The 19,878-nt window shown below is 43.1% G+C and overlaps 1 protein-coding gene across 2 annotated transcripts in view; it reads left to right on the top strand.

Moving 5' to 3' along the window:
* The window catches only part of Rgs20 (regulator of G protein signaling 20), a 104,159-nt gene that overhangs the window by 31,003 nt on the left and 53,278 nt on the right, over window positions 1-19,878 (top strand). The window contains exon 1 of one of the 2 annotated variants that reach the window (XM_060385918.1): window positions 115-391. The exons of the other annotated variant lie outside the window; for it this stretch is intronic. Within the exon in view, the coding sequence (XP_060241901.1) occupies window positions 323-391 (69 nt within the window). The 5' untranslated portion in view covers window positions 115-322. Of the gene's footprint in view, window positions 1-114; window positions 392-19,878 lie in introns of those variants that run through there. 2 annotated transcript variants of the gene reach the window in all.

The raw sequence follows: 19,878 nt of genomic DNA on the forward strand, positions 1-19,878 counted from the left end.
TCGCACCCGCTCTTTTGTCTCTACTGGAAGAGAGGAGCCGAGGCCGGGGCTCCCCTCGCCGGTACGGGGACGGGGGAGTGTCCCCCAGCCTCCGAGCGCTGCGCGCGGCCGCCGGGAGGAGGCGAGCCTCCGGATTTGCCCAGCCCCGGGAAAGCGAGCGCGGGGGCGGAGAGGAGTCAGAGAAGGGGAAGGAGGAGGAAGACAGGAGAGCTTGCGAGCTTAGACCCGGAGACGCAGGAAAGGGCGGGAGGCAGAGAGCCAGCCCCGGCGAAGTGGGAACCGCGCTTACTGGTGTTAGAAAACTAAGGCACACTCCGGACGCATGCGCACGGCCAATGGAGGCCAGACGGCCCGAGCTTCCCCTCCAGCTAGTCCGGAGGACCCCAGCCTGGTAAGTACCTGGTGTCCTCCGCCTCTTCCTCTCTGGCTCTCCCTGAAGCCCCGGACCCGGTGGCGGTGGGGGATGTCCAGTCCCACCTTGCTCCGTGAGGGAAGCCCTGGCGGGTCATCGCCCTTCGGGTTAGTCAGTTCCTGTCGCGAGTGGGTTGTGGGTTCGGGGCATGTCGGTGTCTGAAGGAGGGCTCCGAACCCTCGTGATCCATTATTATCTGACCCATCAGCAGGTGGTGCCGGGTCTGAGACCCAATGCGGGACGAGGAATGTGGTTAAGGTCTGAAGTGTGCTACTACCATGCCGAGCATTTTAGGAAAGCCCAAGCGAGTGGAAGAGTCCGAGCTCTCACTGAGTTCGGGGAAAGGACGCGGCCCGGGCTGAGGGACCGAGGAGGGTCTGAGTGCTGGTGGGAAGGAGGTGACCCTCCAGGAACGCACGACCTCCCCTTCAGAGGAGCGCACCGTGGGCTGGCTGGCGGTGCTGAGCTGGAACTGGGAGCTCAGACCTGGGGTCGGCGAGCACTGGACAACTGAGCAGACAGAACAGTCGCTTAAGGGACATGCTCGGGGCGGGGGGGGGGGGGTCTTTCCAGGCCCAGGCACTAGATTTCCCACACTCGGAGGGGCGCTCGGGATGTCGGAACCTGCCGGGTGCCCAGGCTGCGGCGACCGAAGGAACGGGTGGGGAGCGATGGGGAGCCGGGTCTTTGTGCGCTGGTGCCCTCAGCTTTGGGGGAACTGGGTTGGCTAGAGGCCTTAAGGGAGACAGCTCCTCGGGACAAGGGTGTGCTCTTTCGGAGACCTGGGTGCTTTGGGCTGTCCCCGCCCACCGCTTCAGGAGAGTAGGCGAGAGGCCTCGGAGGAGGCAGTGCGCGGGGAACGAGTGGGTGTTTGGGGAGGGGTTTGAATGCGCCGCAGGATTTCCACACACAGGGAGTGGGCCACCGGGAGGTGGGCGTTGGGGAAGGGTGTGTAGGCGCTGACAACTACCCACCCCACGCAGGTCTGGAGGTGGGGCGTTGGGAAAGGTGGCTCTCTGGGGCTGGGGTGGGTCAGGAGCTTCCTGGATTCCATAAGCAGAAAGGAAAACCTGGGCCACCGCCTGCGCACTCACAAACACACAAACACACGCAGCCGCTGGTAGACTTGGGGTGAAAGCGTGTTTGGGGCCGGGCTGAGACCATCTCAGGAGATCCCGGAGGAAGCACCTGCTGCCTCTGCGCCCCCAAGCGGAGGACAGCGCCACAGCGCGAAGAACGTGGTGGTGCAGGAGAGTTTCTGTCCTGAAGGGTAGTGATGGAAGGGAAATCCCTCATCCTTTCCTGAGACTGTGGTGAAGGCCTACCACTCCCGTGGGGTTTCCAAGACTTCACAGCCAGATAGCTGGCCTGATGGGCTTGGCTGCCAAAGGTCAATGCAGTCAGCACTCTCAGTGCTGGCGATGGCCTCTCACCCACAAGCTAGCAGCAATGGTACTGGGTTATTGACCTCTAGCAATCACTTCTCAACCCTGCTTGGTCAGTCCCTACCTGTCCTCAGCGGCACTGGCGAAATGGCCCCTCTAAGACTTACTTTCATCTGATTCTGTTACCAAACAAAGGTCCACATCCTGACTTCTCAAAAACGTGTGCTAACATGACACTTATTTTACGTGCTTTGGAACAATTCTAATGTCCACTATTTACTGATTTTTGTTTCTATTTGCCCCAAGCCTATGTTTTATAGGTTTCATCCTGTTTATCTTCTGTTCGGTAATGTGCATCTTTTGTATCTAAAATAAGCAAAGCATGTAAGAGCAAAAGGTAATGTCTAAGAGATGGAGAGTCCTTTCTTCAGTCTGTTAAATGTGGTCTCCAATCCCAACCAGGCTGTGACTTTTAGAGGCTACAGAACCTCTTTATACATTAGTGTATCATCTGTAGAAAGAGGAGTGGCCTACTTTGATAAATTAATACAGTACAACTTCCAGACTTATGCTGTGCAAAAACTAGTCATAGTGCTGGAGAGATGGATCATAGGTTAAGACAATCGACAGCTCTTGTAGGGGACCTTAGTTCAGCCTCCAGCACCCATGCTGGCTGCTCCCAACAACCTGTGGCCTTAGCTCTAGGGGATCCAGCAGCCTCTACTTGCCTCAGCAAGCGTTTGGCACTCCTGTTATGTGGGCACTCATACACAGACATAAAATAAAAAAATAAATCTTTTTAAAAAGCTATTCATAGTGTTATCACAGTGTTGTTACATCAGCTGAGCAGAGTTCAAAATCTAAAGACATCTGAGTGTATGAGTATGTGTGCTTTACTAGCCCCAGCTCTCCTGAGGCTAAGGAAGAAAAACATAGACCTGGAGGCCAAGAGAGCTGCATATTGCCACTCTGCAAAGGCACTTAGTATGCAAGCCTGAGGTCCTGAGTTTAACCCCAGGAACCCAACAACACACATAAAGGCAGAAGAAGAGAACTGATTGCACAGACTTCTCTGACCTCCACTGAGCCATGTCTTCCATGGCTCCCCTCCAAGACACCACATGGGAAAAAAAAAGTAATGAATAAATAAAGAGTTAGGTTTATGGGGTCTAGAGCTATATCTCAGTTGATAGAGCACTTACCTAAAGGCACAAAGCCCTGTGTGCCGCCCCCAGCACCATGGAAACCCCTGTGGTGTTGTCCACGCAGGTAATCCCAGCACCTAGGAGATGAAGGCAGGAGGATCAGAAGCTCAAGCCATGCTCAGCTACATAGCAAGTTCAGAGCCAGCCTATGCTACGTGAGACCTTGCCTCAAACAAACAGAAAAAGAGCTTCCTTTGTTAAACAATGATACATTTAAAGAATTAAACATTAAATCTCGGTATTTACAAAACAGTCAATATTATCACTGAAGTGAGGCACTTGCTTTTTTTATTTAAGAAACTTTGGAGACTTACTGTAGGAAATAGACAGGCTAACTTTTTTGAGAATACTAAATAATTTTGCCCCAAAGCTATTTATCATACAAAAATATAGGTTGATGATAACCCAGTTACTTATTCTGCCTTCTTCATTTTACAAACTAGGAAACATTCAGAGAGTTTAGGATTTCAGCTACTGAGAGTCTTAATGAAGATTAGAATTCTGACTCTTTCCTCATAGCTCTGACAAACACTCCTGAGGAGACTAGGATGTCCATAAAAGGATAGAATGTACAAGTACATGTCAGCTTCAACAGCAAGAAAGACAAGGCTTTGCCATCATGGTACTTGGTATTATAAAGACATGACCTCAAAGGTCACAGGACAAGCAGAGGCCAAGCTGGCTTCAGAATTAAAGTCCTACTTGGGGATGCATTCAGTTGAATAGTCTACTAATCTCTTGAGCAGTTTTATATTAGAAATCATTTCAAGTTTTTCTTACATATTAAAAATCTGTTTCCTGCTTGTCTGAAGGTCATTTCCATGAGAAAGCCTGTTAGCAAAGCCTTTAAAATCACACAGGAAATCTTTATTCTTTCAGATATTTTGGACTAGCAAGTAAAAAGAAAAAAAAACTTGCCTATTTGAATGTAGTAGCTTAGCAAGGGATGTCGAATTTTAGTTCTTAAAATCCTACTGCGTTTTCCTACTTGTGTATTCGTGTCTGTCTTTCTGTGGAGCCATAGTCACCATCTATGAGGGGGATGTGGAGAACAGCATACAGGAGCAGCCCGCAAAGGAACAGCTGAGCAACTATATGGCAGGAGGCGGTGTCTTCTCCTACAAAGGTATTTGAAAGAACAGGGCGTCTTTCTGGGGAAGTTATTTCTAGGAATTGAGCTACATCCTTGACGAGGGAGGCCATGGTTCTCTCTGATGCGTAAACCGAATGGCTCTGTTACCCTTGACTTTGTATCTTAGGAGGCCAAAATGTTCTTAGAAATACCGGGGTGTTAAGCAGGGAGCGACTTTGTAGCTTAATCCTGAGCCAATTCCACAGAAATGAATTTTGAAATGACATGTGTCAGTCAAGTGGGGTTGCAGTGCGATTCCCATGTGAATCACTGTCCAACTGGAAATCTGGAGGATGGTTTTTGGGGCACTACCAGGTGACTCACAGTGTGAGCTTCTTTCAAATAAGCGCAGTGTCATTGAGCAGCTAATAAATTCACTCTGAGTCACAGTTTAGCATTTAGGACAATAAGTGTGAGTCACTGACTACCAGCACTGTCTGAGATGTTCCCTGACTGTTACCTTGAGCTGAGAGCCTGACGGTTTTAGACATGGCTACAGAGGCCCTAGCACAATTGAATGGGCTCTAGCAGAGGCCATTCACAATCAACTTAGATGGCCTTCCAGTTGGAATGCTCAAGGTGATGTTCCATTATTAGGAATTCACAAAATATATTACCTTGATTCTGGTCTGCTGATTTGATTCTATCTGTACTGGGGGTCATTTCTGAAACATGAGTAAGTACAACATTGTCCCATCAGGGCTATTTCGCCTGAGTTATCTACCAAGTTATAAAGCCTGCTAGCCATTCTGATTTGTAGTTATTAATTTAACCCTGAACTGCAAAGTCCTTTGAAATCCATGTTACTATATGCAGTTAAGACCAAGACATCTGATGCAAAAATTAATTTACCTTGATGATGAGCTGGGTGGTGTCATGTGCTTCTCTAACAGTGAGCAAGCAAAGGCCTGGGAACTGGCTAGACTTTCCTTATGCCCTAGAGTAAACAACTCAGAGCTAGATCATTCGACTTACTCTGCCACATCAAGGATAACAACACCTAGTGGGCAGTGTGTGTGTGTGTGTGAGTGACATGCACACGTGTACTTTCCTGCTTGGAATGAACACTTAGGCCTCAAACATATTCAGCTTCGATTACCACTAAACTCTACCCCAAATAGGCAACACTTGTAACTCCTTAAGGGCTCTATGGCCCGATACAAAGACAATAGGAATGATCACATTCCATTCTGACGTTATAAATGACTGGAGACTGATAGTGGGGTGATGAGATTTGATGAACTTGACGATTTCTTTATTTCTATAAAAGGTTTGCTGATATTAGTGATGAAGGAAACAAGATTAGACTATTGTTTAAAAGTGCGTGTAAACCCAGGGTAAGATGATCAGTCCTCACGTAGAAAGACAAATGGGATGGACGTTGGAAGTAGGAGAAAACATGTAACAGGACAGGAGCCTACCACAGAGGGCCTCTGAGAGACTCTACCTAGCAGTGTATCAAAGCAGATGCTGAGACCCATAACCAAACCTTCGGCAGAGTGCAGGGAATCGTGTGAAAGAAGGGGGGAGTTAGTATGACCTGGAGAAGACAAGAGCTCTACAAGGACCAAAAATATCTGGGCACAGGGGTCTTTTATGAGATTCTTTCTCCAACCAAGGACCATGTATGGATATAACCCCTGCTCGAATGTAGCCCATGGTAGCTCAGCATCAAAGTGGGTACCCTATTAAAGGAACAGGGACTATTTCTGACATGAATTCAATGGCTGACTCTTTGACCTCCCCCCTCCCCCGAGGGAGGAGCAGCCTTGCTAGGCCACAGTGGAGGACACTGCAGCCAGTCCTGAAGAGACCTGATAAGCTAGAGTCAGATGGAAGGGTACCTCCCCTATCAGTGGACTTGGAAAGGGGTAGGGAGAAGATGAGGGAGGGAGGGTGGGATTGGGAGGGAATGAGGGACGGGGCTACAGCTGGGATACAAAGTAAATAACCTGTGATTAATATAAAAAATAAAAATTATTAAAAAAGTGTGATTCCCTGCTCTACAAGGACCAAATATGTCCAGGCACAGGGTCTTTTCTGAGACTGACACTTAACCAAGGACCATCTATGGATATAACCTAGAACTTCTGCTCGGATGTGGCCCATGGTAGCTTAGTAACCAAGTAGTTTTCCAAAGTAAGGGGAACAAGGACTATTTCTAACAGGATCTCAAGGGCAGGCTTTTTGACTCCCCCCCCCCCCAGGGTAGGAGCAGTCCTTTTAGGCCACAGAGGCGGACTTTGCAGCCAGCCCTGAAGATACCTGATAAAACAGGGTCAAATGAAAGGGGAGGAGGTCCTCCCCTATCAGTGGACTTGGAAAGGGGCAGGGAGGAGACCTGGGAGGGAGTGTGGGGTTGGGGAGGGAATGAGGGAGCGGGATACAGCTGGGACACAGAGTTAACAAAATGTAACTAAAAAGAAAAATAAATAAATAAATAATAAATAATAAATTTAAAAAAAGTGTGTGTAAGGGGCACTCACCTAGCAAGTGCAAGGCTCTGGGTTTGATTCCCAACACAGAAAAAATAGGAACATGCATATATATTTTCTTTATTCATTATATTTGAGCAGAATCTAAAGTCTATGGTCCTCTTGCTTTGGTGTCCTAAGTATTGGGATTACAGGCCCATAACACTATGCCTGACTTTTATCTATTTTCTCATTCCCAACCTCTACCCCTGGGTGACCATTAGAGCTCTCCCTAGACGTGGCAATCAAAAAAGTCTGTATGAACTACCAAACTTCTCTGCGGGTAGACGAGAAATCACTCCTTCTCAAGATCATGTTGTAGACTATCTTTCAGCCCGCCCCCTGTTAAGAAGCCATCTTGCGTTCTCCAAGTCTGCATTCCTACAGCTAGCCACTTTCATGGCTTCTTATGCCAGTTGTGCTGAATTCTGAACTTCATTTGAAAATTCAAGATAATCATCTACTAAAAGGTTATGATCTCTGCAACTGCTTCCTAGCTTTGTGTTGTGTTTTTGAGATTTACTCCCGGTCCCACCTGCTTGAAATAATGGAAGGAGCTAAAGGCAAGACAAAGTTATAGAAGTTATAGTATATAAATCCAGGTTTATTGCAGGTTTATTGGAAGCAGCTCTTAGCTGCCATCAGGGGTAGGGAGGAAGGAGAGAGAGAGAACCAAAATGTCTGGGTTATATGGTGAAGGAACTCTGGGAGAAGGGAAAGCCCGCCCCTGGGCTGGGGAATTCAGGGTCGAGGACAGGGTATGCCAGCCCTGCCCTGCAGCAGGCGGGGACCAGGGATGTCTGAAACCAGACATCCCCCTCCCTCCTTCTTCTCCCTTTGAGTATGTTCTATTTAACTGTGACTTGGTTTACCAGGCCTACCTTCTGTTATTCCTAACCTTCTGCAAAACCAAACAGCAACTTGTTCATTTCAGAATTCATCTTGTTCTACATGAAATTTAGTGCATCTATTTGTTGATACCTTTATACAAATCAAAATTCCTTGGTGAAAATAATCTTCGTCAGTTCTGTCTATTTAACTCTTGTCTCTAAATTTAATAATAAGATTATCTATGCATCTATTTCTACTGTCAAAAAAAAAAAAAACTATTGGCTGTGTTTCCCCCAGAGGTATATTCACTTTCAGAATAAGGGATTGATATTTCCAGGCCTGAAAGATTTGTGTGGGCTGAGTCTGCTTTCAGTTTTAATAAACTGTGGCTTACCTCTGTTCATTCCTATCCCTTAATTTTTTCCCTTGGGCTGTGGATCCAGAGCCTTGTAAGAAACCTGGTCTCACCTCAGAGGTTGCCAGCTTGGTCTTTCCCTCCAGGTCCCCTGCGTGGCTTCCATACACTTGGCACATGCCTGAGTACTCAGCAGAGGGTGAGGAAGGTTTGCTATCATTGAAGGGTCCTCGCTCTTCTGAGTGAGACTAGAACTTGTTTAAAGCCTTAACCCATGTTCAGAGGCAAGAAAGGCTGCGGGGAAGAAGACATACTACTCTCCTTGGGTGTGCCCTCGCTCTCAGAAATTCTATTTTGTTTAAACATCTTTGCTTCTGTAGAACACTCAGCTTCCTCAGAAATGGAAGGTTAGGCATTTACTTGGTTTTCCATGTCTTTGTGTAAGTAAAAGCAGTCACCTTTGACTTACTGATGCTTTTTAATTAAGTTTCTTTTTCTTCTGTCTAAGGGTTACATTACATTATTGTCTTTCTACTATATTATTTGTTTTTGTGGAACTCAGAAAACGCATGCTACATATTGGTAGTATTTATAACTGTTTAAAAAATGTGAAGATGTCTGTGATTTTTTTAAATGTTAGAGAAACATAATATTGACAGCTGAGGGGCTTTGGATTTATAGTTCTGTGATTAAAAATAAGAGCATGGAAAGAAAGAAAATTGGGTTTCAAATTTGGTTCTACTTATTTTCAGGCAAACCTCTGAATTTGAGCGTATATAATGCTCTTAACATTTTGTCATAGTTAGTATACAGTCTGTGGTTCAAGAAAGCAGTTAAGGACTCATTAGTTCTCCAGCATGTATCCATCACTGTTTTGGTGTTGGACCATGCATGCCTTTGTGTTTTGTCATAATTCTGTTTGACGAAAAATTTAAACTGTGTACCATTTAAACATGGTTCTAAGACAAGTTTTTCAAATATAAAAGTCTGTACACATGACCTGATATTTAGGAAACTGTTACTGAATAAATTCATGACTTTATATTTTGCCACATAATTGGTTGTTTATAAATTTTTAAAATTATACCCTGAGACTGAATAATTCAGATAAAATTTAGTTGTGGGGAATTACATTGATACTAGTCACTCTCTGTGGTTGTATGACAGAACTTGTCCTGGAGAGTTGCATATGTCTCCCCACCCCAGATGCTGAGCTAACAATAGACCACCCATGGAACCCCCAAAGTTCAGTTTGGTGAACCATGAGTTTTATTGGGGTTGCTTCCAGGGATATAGGTGAGGAGTTCCTTACAGGAGCAGAAAGGACTCAGAGACATCTGCATCACTAAGGCCCACGGTGATGACAGCTCACAAAGCTGGGAACCAAGAGCACAGCCCACAGGCAGCTCAAGTTGGAGGTCCTTTTCGAGTTCCTCAGTTGGTCTAAACCTGTTTTAGACAGCTGAGTTGATTTTTTGCTTCTTTCAGACAGCTGGTCTGGCCTCTGCAGCTTCCTTGCAGCTAGGCTTGACAAAGAAATCTTTGCAGCTTTTATTGCTAAATCTGACAGGGAGGGACCTAATGAAGTTGGTCAGTTTCAGGAACTTCCTGAAGCTCTTTCGATTTGCTTATGTTGATGCTTAAGGAGCTTCTCAGCACCATGAAATGTTTCAGCCTCAGAGGAGACTTGTTATATAACATCAGCAAAACCTACTTGTTACTACTGCTTCTTGTTATCGCCAATGGGGTGATTAAAAGAAAACAATCCTAAGAAATAGGAGGCAGACAGTAGGCAGGGCTGCCCCAGTTGGAGCAAGGACAATGGCTTCTCCTCTGTCCCTGGAGCCTGAGTACTGGCTTTATTGCTCTGTCACATTCAAGGTGGTCTGAACTCCAGACAACTATGGGCAGATGTCAAAGTGTCCTATTAGACATCAACCTGGGATAGAACAGATTCTCACTAGAGCCAAGTTTCGCAAATAATTTACTTCTAGTCCTTTGAATAAATTGTGAAGCTATGCTGTTCCTTGGGGGGGAAACAACATAAAAAACAAACAAAACAAAAACATGGCACCACAACTCAACCTACAAATAAATTTGGGATAAAAAATAAAAAAAGTGAGTTGGGCACAGTGGCACATGCCTGTAATCCCAGCACTTGGAGAGGCACATTGATGTGAGTTCAAGGCCAGCCTGGTCTACAAAATGAGTCCAGGACAACCAAGGCTACACAGAGAAACCGTGTCTCAAAAAACAAAAACAAACAAACAAAAAGTAAAAAGGTATGAAAGGAGTTTGGAGGAAGGCTCAGAGGTTAAGAGCACTGGCTGTTCTTCCAAAGGCCCTGAATTCAATTCCTACCACCACATGGAGGCTCATAAACATCTGTAGTGAGATATGATGCCTCTGCTGGTGTGTAAGCACACATGCAGGCAGAATGCTATATACATAATAAATAAATCAATCTTTTTTTAAGTGTGAATAGGATAAAATTGTACAAAATTTTTAAAAATTAAAAATCCAGTTTGGATTTGTTGAGTAAATGTCTGTCATTTTCTAGTATCTGTTTTCAAATCTGTGAATGCTTGAATACTGTCAATTTCAGTTTAGAGAATATATTTGTTTAATTTATATGAAATCTACTCCCAAGCACCAAAATATTACATTTTAAATATAATTTTTGGTTGCTATACTAAGAAAGTGTTTCACTGTGACATTTTTCATGCTGGCAGGTAAGAGGATTTGTTGTGCTTGCAAAGGACCTGGGATGGGTTCCCACAGTGGTTTGCAATCATCTACAAATCCAGTTCCATGGAATTAAATGTCCTTTTCTTACTTTCCTGGGCCTGGGGCACATACATGATGCACATACAGACAGACAGACAGACAGGCAAAACACTCATTATCTTAGTCACTGTTTCATTGAGGTGATGAAACACCGAGAGCAAGACATCTTTAGGAAAAGAAAACCTTTAATTGAAAACTTGCTTACATTTTCAGAGGGTTAGACCATTATCATCATGGAAAGCATGAAGGAATTCGGGTCGGTATGATGCTGCAATAACAGCTAGGAGCTTTACATCCTGATCCAGAGACAGCAGGAAGAGCAAGAGAGACTGGCCCTGGCATGGGCTTTTGAAACCTCAAAGCCCGCTCACAGTGACAAGCCCCCTCCAACAAGGACACACCTACTCCAACAAGGTTGCACCTCCTGGTCCTTCCAAAGAGTTCAATTGAGGATTAAACATACGAATATATGAGCCTGTGGGGGCCATTCTCACTCAAACCACCACACATAAAATAAAATAAATCTTAAAAAAAAGAATATTGCCCAATAATGAAAGAAGGATGGGAACATTTAAATGAAATGAAGGAGAATAAAAGATAATAAAACATCCTTTTAAATTATGGCAAAGTAAAACTGATAGTGTGGTAAAAACAAGAATAAACATGTGATACAAAAAAAGAAAGAATAAGGGGAAATGGAAAAGACTGTAAAGTGTTGTAACATCTTTTCTAGGTTCTGGAAAATTAGAAACTGACTGGAATATGGTAGGAGGGGGCAGCTGAACTATGGACTCTTTCCAGGCTTTTGCAGGTGCTGAGCCAGTATTGAACAAGTGTCCACGTGCCTACTAGCATTGTTTTAGCTCAAGGGGCTGTTGGTGGCCACAGTCCACCAATTACATTCGGATTGCAGTTTTGTTTCTCTTTGTATTGAAACTGGCCATGAGTCTTTTTACGTACCCTTTGGTATAGCTCTTGTGTTCGACTCTTAGGGCCCAGCTGGTGGTTCTATTTTGGGAGGTATTTGAAATATTAAGTGGAACTTACCTACCTACAGATAAGCCCCTGGGGATGGGTCTCTGGGGGATGTATCTTCCAGCAGGTCCTCTCAATCTCAGTTGGCTTACTGTCTGTCATGAGGTGAGTGCCACACCCTTTGGCCACCGTGATGGTCTTCCTCACTTTGTACCTAGAGTCAGTGTCCACAAAGACCAGCAAAATAAGCCTTTCTCTTTAAGCTGCTTCTCAAGTATTTCACTATAACAATACGAAAGCAATGACAGAATTTTCTCCCTGAATTTCATGTCTATATAAATGTCTTGTACTTTCTTTCTCTTTCTTGTGAGTGCACACACACACACACACACACACACACACACACACACAAATAAAGTTCTAAGCTGATGTGGTCCTCTTAAAAGGGAGATCTAAAATGAATAACCATTTCAATTTTTTCAAACTTTTTCCATTTCCATTTTTATGCAACTTATTTAAGATTTTATTATACCTGTTTAATACTTTATAACTAGGGTGTAAGGCACTAAAACTTGGTGCATATTTTGGTACGATGTGTAGAAAACGAAAGTGTCAGGGAATAAAGACTATTTCATGTACTCTCTTGGCACATCAAACCAGAACATTCCATCAGCTCAGTCCACAGAGATTGTCTCGGGAACAATAAAGCTATTGGGGAATAAGGTAATACCCTGGGGTTTCCATTCTCCAGTTCTAATCAACTGCACATCTGCTGAGAAAAGGACTCTATGGAAACTCACTGATAGCCATCCAAAAAATAACCCAAATCTATCTGACTGTGGCCAGTGTACGCCTGCATTATAACCAGCATAGCCTTGTGAGGTGGTGATGTATTTCCAAACTTGAGGCTGAAATACCTGCATTCATGTTTGCTTGTGGGCTGACTTATAGACATCAGGAGCCTTGTGGAGTTCTGTCGGTCCAGTTTCTCCAGTGATTAAAGGGAGCGGGGGTGGGGGGAGCTTTTGAAATCTCCATGAATTTAACTAAAAAATAAGATGTAAGTAAGAGGTGTGTCTCCATTGCTGTGAGAAAACACTGACCTAAAGCAGCCTGGAGAGGAAGGGTTCATGCTGCTCACATATCCTAAGTCACAGTTCATTGAGGGAAGCCGAGGCAGGAACCTCGAGGCAGGAACTGAAGCAGAAGCCAGAGGAACACTGCTTGCTTATTCCCCGAGGCTTGCTTAGCCTGCTTTCTTATACAACCACGCAACTGCCCAGAGATGGCACCACCTTCAGTGCTGAGTGCCCCACACCCCCAAATCATTCATTAATCAAGAATATGCAGTTAGTGCTAGAGCACTGGATTTTACATCTAACTGATCACAACCAGCTACATCTTTCTTTGCCGGTTGTGGTGCCACACACCTTTAATCCCCATACTTGGGAGGCAGAGGCAGGTAGATCTCTGTGAGTTCAAGGCCAGCCTGATCTACATAGTGAGTTCTAGGATAGCCAGAGAGACCCTGTCTCAAGAAAGAAAGAAAGAAAGAAAGAAAGAAAGGAAGGAAGGAAGGAAGGAAGAAAGGAAGGAAGAAAGAAGAAAAAAAAGAATATAACCAAAAGACTTGTCTACAGGCCAATCTATAGATGGCATTTTCCAAACTGGGGTTCTCTCTTGTGTTACATTGACAAAATCTACCCAGAGCAGTATAATACGTTTGCTCTTTCGAACAAGGAAGTGTGTGTTTTGAGGGTTGTGAATTAATTGGCAATTGCTAGTGGGAAAAGGAGGCTCTGGTAAGAAATGTAGGTTTATTCTAGTGTCATGGATTGCCACTGAAGGTCCCAAGGAAAGATTAACATAATATTTATGTTATAGCCCACATCTTAAGTCAGTAAGTTTTTATTATGCTTTGCAGGGTATTCATCTTTCATTAGTTCATGTCATGCTACAAAATATCCGAGGCAGATAACCATGAAGAAAAAAGGTTTATTTAGCTCACAGTTTTTGAAGGTTCAAGAGCATGGCACAGGCTGTCATTGGTTGAGGTCTGGAGAGGCTTTCTTGGTTGCATCATGTCATAGTAGACACACTTGTGTAGAAGAAACTGCATCCTGTGTACTGGTTAGATTTTGTCACCTATGTCACCTGGGAAGAAGGAACCTTTACTGAGTAATTGCCTGCATTAGATTGGCCTGTGGATGGGTCCCTGGGAGCATTTTCTTGCTTAGTGATTGATGCAGGAGGGCCCAGCTCATTGTGGGTGGTGCCATCCCTGCCTAGGTAGGTGATCCTATGTTGTGGAAGAGAAGCAAACAGAGCAACCTATGGAAAGTGAACAATAAAAGTGTTCTTTCATGATCTCTGCTTCACTTCCTGACTCAGGGTCCTGCCTTGTGTTCCTGCCCGGATTTCCTGCAGTGGTGGACAGTGACCTGGGAGTTGTATAGTGAAATAAACTCTTTATATTCCAAATTGATTTTTGTTAGAGTAGTATTATTACAGAAGCAGAAAGAAAGCTACAACAACCTGAAACAGAAAGCAAGAAAAAAAAAAAACTCGAGTCCCATTATTTCCTTTAAGGACACTTGCCTAATTGAACTATGGGACCCTTCTGTGTCACATTTGTTTTCGTTTGTGTTTGTGTGTGTGTGTGTGTGTGTGTGTGTGTACATGTGTGTATGCATATTTCTTTTCTTTCTGGAAAATAGATTTTTTTTTTACCTTACGTAATATATTCCGATTACAGTTTCGGGTTCTGCTCTTCCCAGTTCCTCCCCACCCCAGCCCCTATTTGAGCCTCCTTTCTGCCTTGCATTAGAAAACAAACAGCCTTCTAAGAGATAAAATAAAGCAAAGTAAAATAAAGTAAGACAAAAGCTAACACATCAGAATAGGACAAAACAAACAAACAGAAGGAAAGAAGCCCAAGAAGAAACAGATATAAGGAAACTCACTAATTTTCATACTCAGATCCTATAAAAACACTAAACTGGTATTGTCTCATTGTCTCTGTATTTGTTCTCATCATCTGCAGGAAGAAACTTTTCTAATGATATCTGAGCAAGGTACTGATCTATGAATATAGAATATTGTCATTAGGGATCATTTTATTGCTACATTATTTAGTAGAACACTAGTATTTGCTCTTCCCTTAGGTCCCTGGGCTATCTAGTCTCATATTCTTATTCATGCAAGTAGCAGTGTAAGGAATGGTTCCATCTCTGGGGTGAGCCTTAAGACAAAATAGATATAGGTTAGTTCTTGAAAGTAAAAGTATCAGCTCAGGACCCCCAAGACCAAGACCAAGTTGTCAGCACAAAGGAATTTTTTTTCTTTTTTTTTTTTTTTTTGCCCCAGAGGGATAGAGAGCAGGGAGTAAGAGACAAAAGACAGGAGATAGAGGATAAAGGAGAAGGGGAAGGGAATAAGAGAGAAGAAGGAGGGGTATTTGTTCTGGAGGGACAAAGGACTGCATCTGGATAGAAGAGAGGGGTGTGGTACATAGGAAAATGGCAGTTTATTAGTACAAAGGGAAACCCTGTGTTAGGGTGAGTTGTTTAATTTTAATTGGGCGTGTTAAGCAGGTGACCCAAAGGAGGATTTTGGTTGCTGGACTTCGATACTTTGTTAGCTGGACCTTTATAGTCACTTTAGGAGGATGAAGTGGCCAAATAAGGGACTAGACCTTGGTGGCTAGCTTTAGGAATATAATCTAATGGCTTTTAGCAAGGCAGAGAAAACCTAAGAGAAAGGCAAGACCTGCCGGAGGCATTTTCAGCATGCTTGAGCTGGGCAGAGTCTCTTCAGTCCCTCTCACAAGCTTCGTGCCACCATTGCACTAACCAATCTTGCAGGCAGGACACCAGTGTAAACCAAAAATTTTGTAGCTAGCTTGTTTATGTTTCTCCTTTGGTAGCCTGCGGAGCGTCTTCCTGTGCTAGCAGAGCGATGAAGGCTCTATGTGGGCAGCTCAACTTCTCTATGTTCATTGAATTGAATAGGTGTCATCTTCAACAATGGAGCCCCGCCTGTCAGTTTGTGAAGAGAAACTTATAGTCTTGGCAACAGTCTGGTGGTCTGGGAGTTCCAATGGGACCCTTTTGGCCAGCAACTCAATTTTGCTGTAACCCATTCCCTATACTGGAAGCTTCATTTGGTGACGAGAGATGTTCAGTTGGGGTTCTGCCTCCCCCCATTATTTTGCGATTTCGTTTAGTTTTTCTTTATATATGTTTGTATTCTAGGAAGCTCCTACTGTATTAGGCTTCCATATTCTCTCTCAAATGGCCCTTAATTTTACTTGTCTCTCCCTGTATAACCAACCTCATGCCCCTCTCTCTTTCCCCTCCCCACTTGAGCCTCCCACTCTAGCTACTCCCCATCTATAACTATATATTCTACTTGCCTTTCCTACAGACATCTATTTGTCCCTCCTAGTCCCTTGTGTCCTATGGATTGAGCTTTGTTGACAATTGTTTAATGGGTAATTTCCAAATATAAGAGAATACATATTATATTTATCTTTCTGGAGCTCCCTTATATCCCTCGGGGTAATTTTTTTCTAGTTCTATCCATTTGTCTATGAATTTCATGATTTAATTTTTTAACAACTGAATGATACTCCACTGTGTAAATAGTCCATAATTTATTCATCTGTTAGAGCATCTGTGGTAGTTTTTTTTTTTTTTTTTGCAGTTTCTATCTGTTATAAATAATGCTCTAATTAACATGGTTGAACATGTTTCTCTGTAGTAGGAATGTGGAGTCCTTTGACTGTATGTCCAAGAGTGGTATAGCTGGAACTTGAGGTAGATCTATTCCCAGCTTTCTGAGGGACTGCAGTTTTGATTTTTATAGATTTCCATGGGGTTGATACAAGTTTGCACTCCCATCAGCAGTGTTCACCTCATCCCACATCTTCACAAGCATGCTCTGTCATTCGCGTCACTGAGGTTAGCCATACTGAAATCTCAAAGTAGTTTTGATTGGCATTTTTTGATGACTAAGGAAGCTGAATATTTCTTTAAGTGTTTCTTAGCCACATGAGTTTTCTCTTTTGAGAATTCTTTGTTTAAATCTGTATACAACTTTTTAATTGGGTTAAGTGTTTTCTTGGTAAAAACCTGGTCCATTCTACAGCCTGCCACTTTGTTCAAATGATGGTGTCCTGTGCCATGCAAAAGCTGCTTAGTTTCATGAGGTCATATTTATTCATTGTTTCTAGTGTCTGTGATGATGATGATGTTCTGTCCAGAAAGTCTTTTCCTGTGCCAATGAATTCAAGGCTATTTCCTGTTTTCTTTTCTCTCAGGTTTGGTGTATCTCATTTTATGTGGAGGTCTTTGATCCATTTCGAGTTGAGTTTTGTCCAGGGTGATATGGATTCTTCTACATGCAGCCATCCAGCTAGACCAACACCATTTGTTGAAGATGCTATCTCTTTTCCAATGTGTATTTCTGGTTTCTTTATTTAAAAAAAAATCAAGTGTCCCTAAGTGTGTAGATTTATGTCTGGGTCTTCAGTTGGATTCCATTGATCAACATGTCTGTTTCGTGCCAATGTCGTACTGTTTTTATTACTATATCTCTGTAGTACTACTTGAAATCAGGGATGGTGATACCTCCAGCAGTTATTTTATTACTCAAAAACGTTTTAGGTATCCTGTTTGTGTGTGTGTGTGTGTGTGTGTGTGTGTGTGTGTATGCTCGCACGCCCATGAACACGTGTTATCACATGAAACTAAAAATTGACATTTCAAGATCTGATTTATGTAGAAATTTTGATGGCGATTGCATCGAATCTGTAGATTGATTTTGGTAGATGGCCATTTTTTCTATGTTGATCCTACCAATACAGAAACTCGTGATTGTGCAGAGCTTCCTAGAATACATACATATATAAAGAAAAACTAAACAAAATCACAAAATAATGGGGGGAGACAGAACCCCAACTGAACATGTCTCGTCACCAAATGAAGCTTCCAGTATAGGGAATGGGTTGCCATATTCTGATACCTTCTTCATTTTTAAGTATTCCATTTATTTTTTATTTAGTACAATTTATTCACTTTGTACCCCAGCTGTAGCCTCCTCCTTTGTCCCCTCCCAATCCTGCTCTCCCTCCCTCATCTCCCATCATGCCCTTTCTCGAGTCCACTGATGGGGTAGGTCCTCCTTCCCTTCCATCTGACCCTAGCCTATCAGGTCTCATCAGGACTGGCTACATTGTCTTCCTCTGTGGCATGGTAAGGCTGGGGGAGCTGATCAAAGAGACAGCCACTAAATTCATGTCAGAGACAGCCCCTGTTCCCCTTACTAGGGTACCCACTTGGGCACTAAAGTGCAATGGGCTACATCTGTGCAGGGATTTTAAGTTATCTCCATGAATAGTCCTTGGTTGGAGTATCAGTCTCAGAAAAGACCCCTGTGTTGAGATTATTTGGTTCTGTTGCTGTCCTTGTGGCGCTCCTGTTCCCTCCAGGTCTTTTTGTCTCCACCTTCTTTCATAAGATTCCCTGCTGTCAGCCCAAAGTTTGGGTATCTCAGCATCTGATTTAATACCCTGCTGGGTAGAGTCTTTCAGAGGCCCTCTGTGGTAGGCTCCTGTCCTGTTCCCTGTTTTCTCCCTCTTCTGATGTCTATCCCATTTGCCTTTCTGAATGGGGATTGAGCATCTTACCCAAAGTCCTCCTTCTTGCTTAGCTTTTTTAGGTGTACAGATTTTAGTATGATTATCATATATTAAATGTATAATATACACTTATAAGTGAGTATATACCATGTGTGTCTTTCTGCTTCTGGGTTACCTCATCAGGATGATCTTTTATAGTTCCACCATTTGCCTGCAAATTTCATGATTTCCTTATTTTTAACTGCTGAGTAGTATTCCATTGTGTAAATGTACCACAATTTCTGTATCCATTTCTCAACTGAGGGATATCTGGGTTGTTTCCAGATTCTAGCTATTACACATAAAACTGCTACAAACATGGTAGAGCAAATGTTCTTGTTGTATATTTGAACATCTTTTGGATATATGCCTAGGAGTGGTATAGCTGGATCTTGAGGTGGCACTATTCTTAATTGTCTGAGAAAATGCCAGATTGATTTAGAAAAGTGGCTGTACAAGTTTACACTCCCACCAGCAATGGAGGAGGGTTCCCCTTTCTCCACATCCTCTCCAGCATATATTTTCACTTGAGTTTTTGATCTTTGCCATTCTGATGGGTGTTAAGGTGAAATCTCAGGATCATTTTTATTTGCATTTCCCTGATGACTAATGATGATGAGTATGTCTTTAAGTGTTTGTCTGCCATTTGATGTTCCTCTATTGAGAATTCTCTGTTTAGCTCTGTACCTCATTTTTTAATTGAATTACTTGATTTGTTGCTGTTTAACTTCTTGAGTTCTTTATATATTCTGGGTATTAGCCCTCTGTCAGACAAAGGGTTGGTGAAGATCCTTTCCCAATCTGTAGGCTATCATTTTGTTCTGATGACAGTGTCCTTTGCTTTTTAGAAGCTTTTCAGTTTCATGGGGTCCCATTTATTGATTGTTGCTCTTAGAGCCTGTGCTGTTGGTGTTCTGTTCAGGAAGTTGTCTCCTGTGCCAATGAGTTCAAGGCCCTTCCCTACTTTTTCTTCTAACAGGTTTAGTATGTCTGGTTTTATGTTGATGTCTTTGATCCACTTGGACTTTAGTTTTGTGCAGGGTAATAAGTATGGATCTATTTGCATTTTTCTACATGGAGACATCCATGTGAGACCAGCACCATTTGTTGAAGATGCTATCTTTTTTCCATTGTATGGTTTTGTCATCTTTGTCAAAAATTAGGTGTCCATAAGTGTGTGGGTTTATTTCTGGGTCTTCTGTTTGGTTCCATTGATCCACCATTCTGTTTCTATGCCAGTACCATGTAGTTTTTATTACTGTTGCTCTGTAGTACCTTGAGGTCATGGATGGCGATACCCCCAAAAGATCTTTTATTGTAGAGAATTGTTTTAGCTATTCTCAGTTTCTTGTTATTCCATATGAAGTTGAGAATTTTTCTTTCAAGGTCTGTAAAGAATTGTTTTTGTCGTTTGATGGCAATTGCATTGAATCTGTAGATTGCTTTTGGTAAGATGGCCATTTTTACTATATTAATGATGCCAAGCCATGAGCATGGGAGATCTTTCCATCTTCTGATATCTTCTTCAATTTCTTTCTTCGGGGACTGGAAATTTTTTTTCATACAAGTCTTTGACTTTCTTGGCTAGCGTTATACCACGTTACTTTATGTCTTTTGTAAAAGGTGTTGTTTCCCTAATTTCC

This window comes from Meriones unguiculatus, chromosome 6, assembly GCF_030254825.1.
Source record: "Meriones unguiculatus strain TT.TT164.6M chromosome 6, Bangor_MerUng_6.1, whole genome shotgun sequence".
NCBI lineage: Eukaryota > Metazoa > Chordata > Mammalia > Rodentia > Muridae > Meriones > Meriones unguiculatus.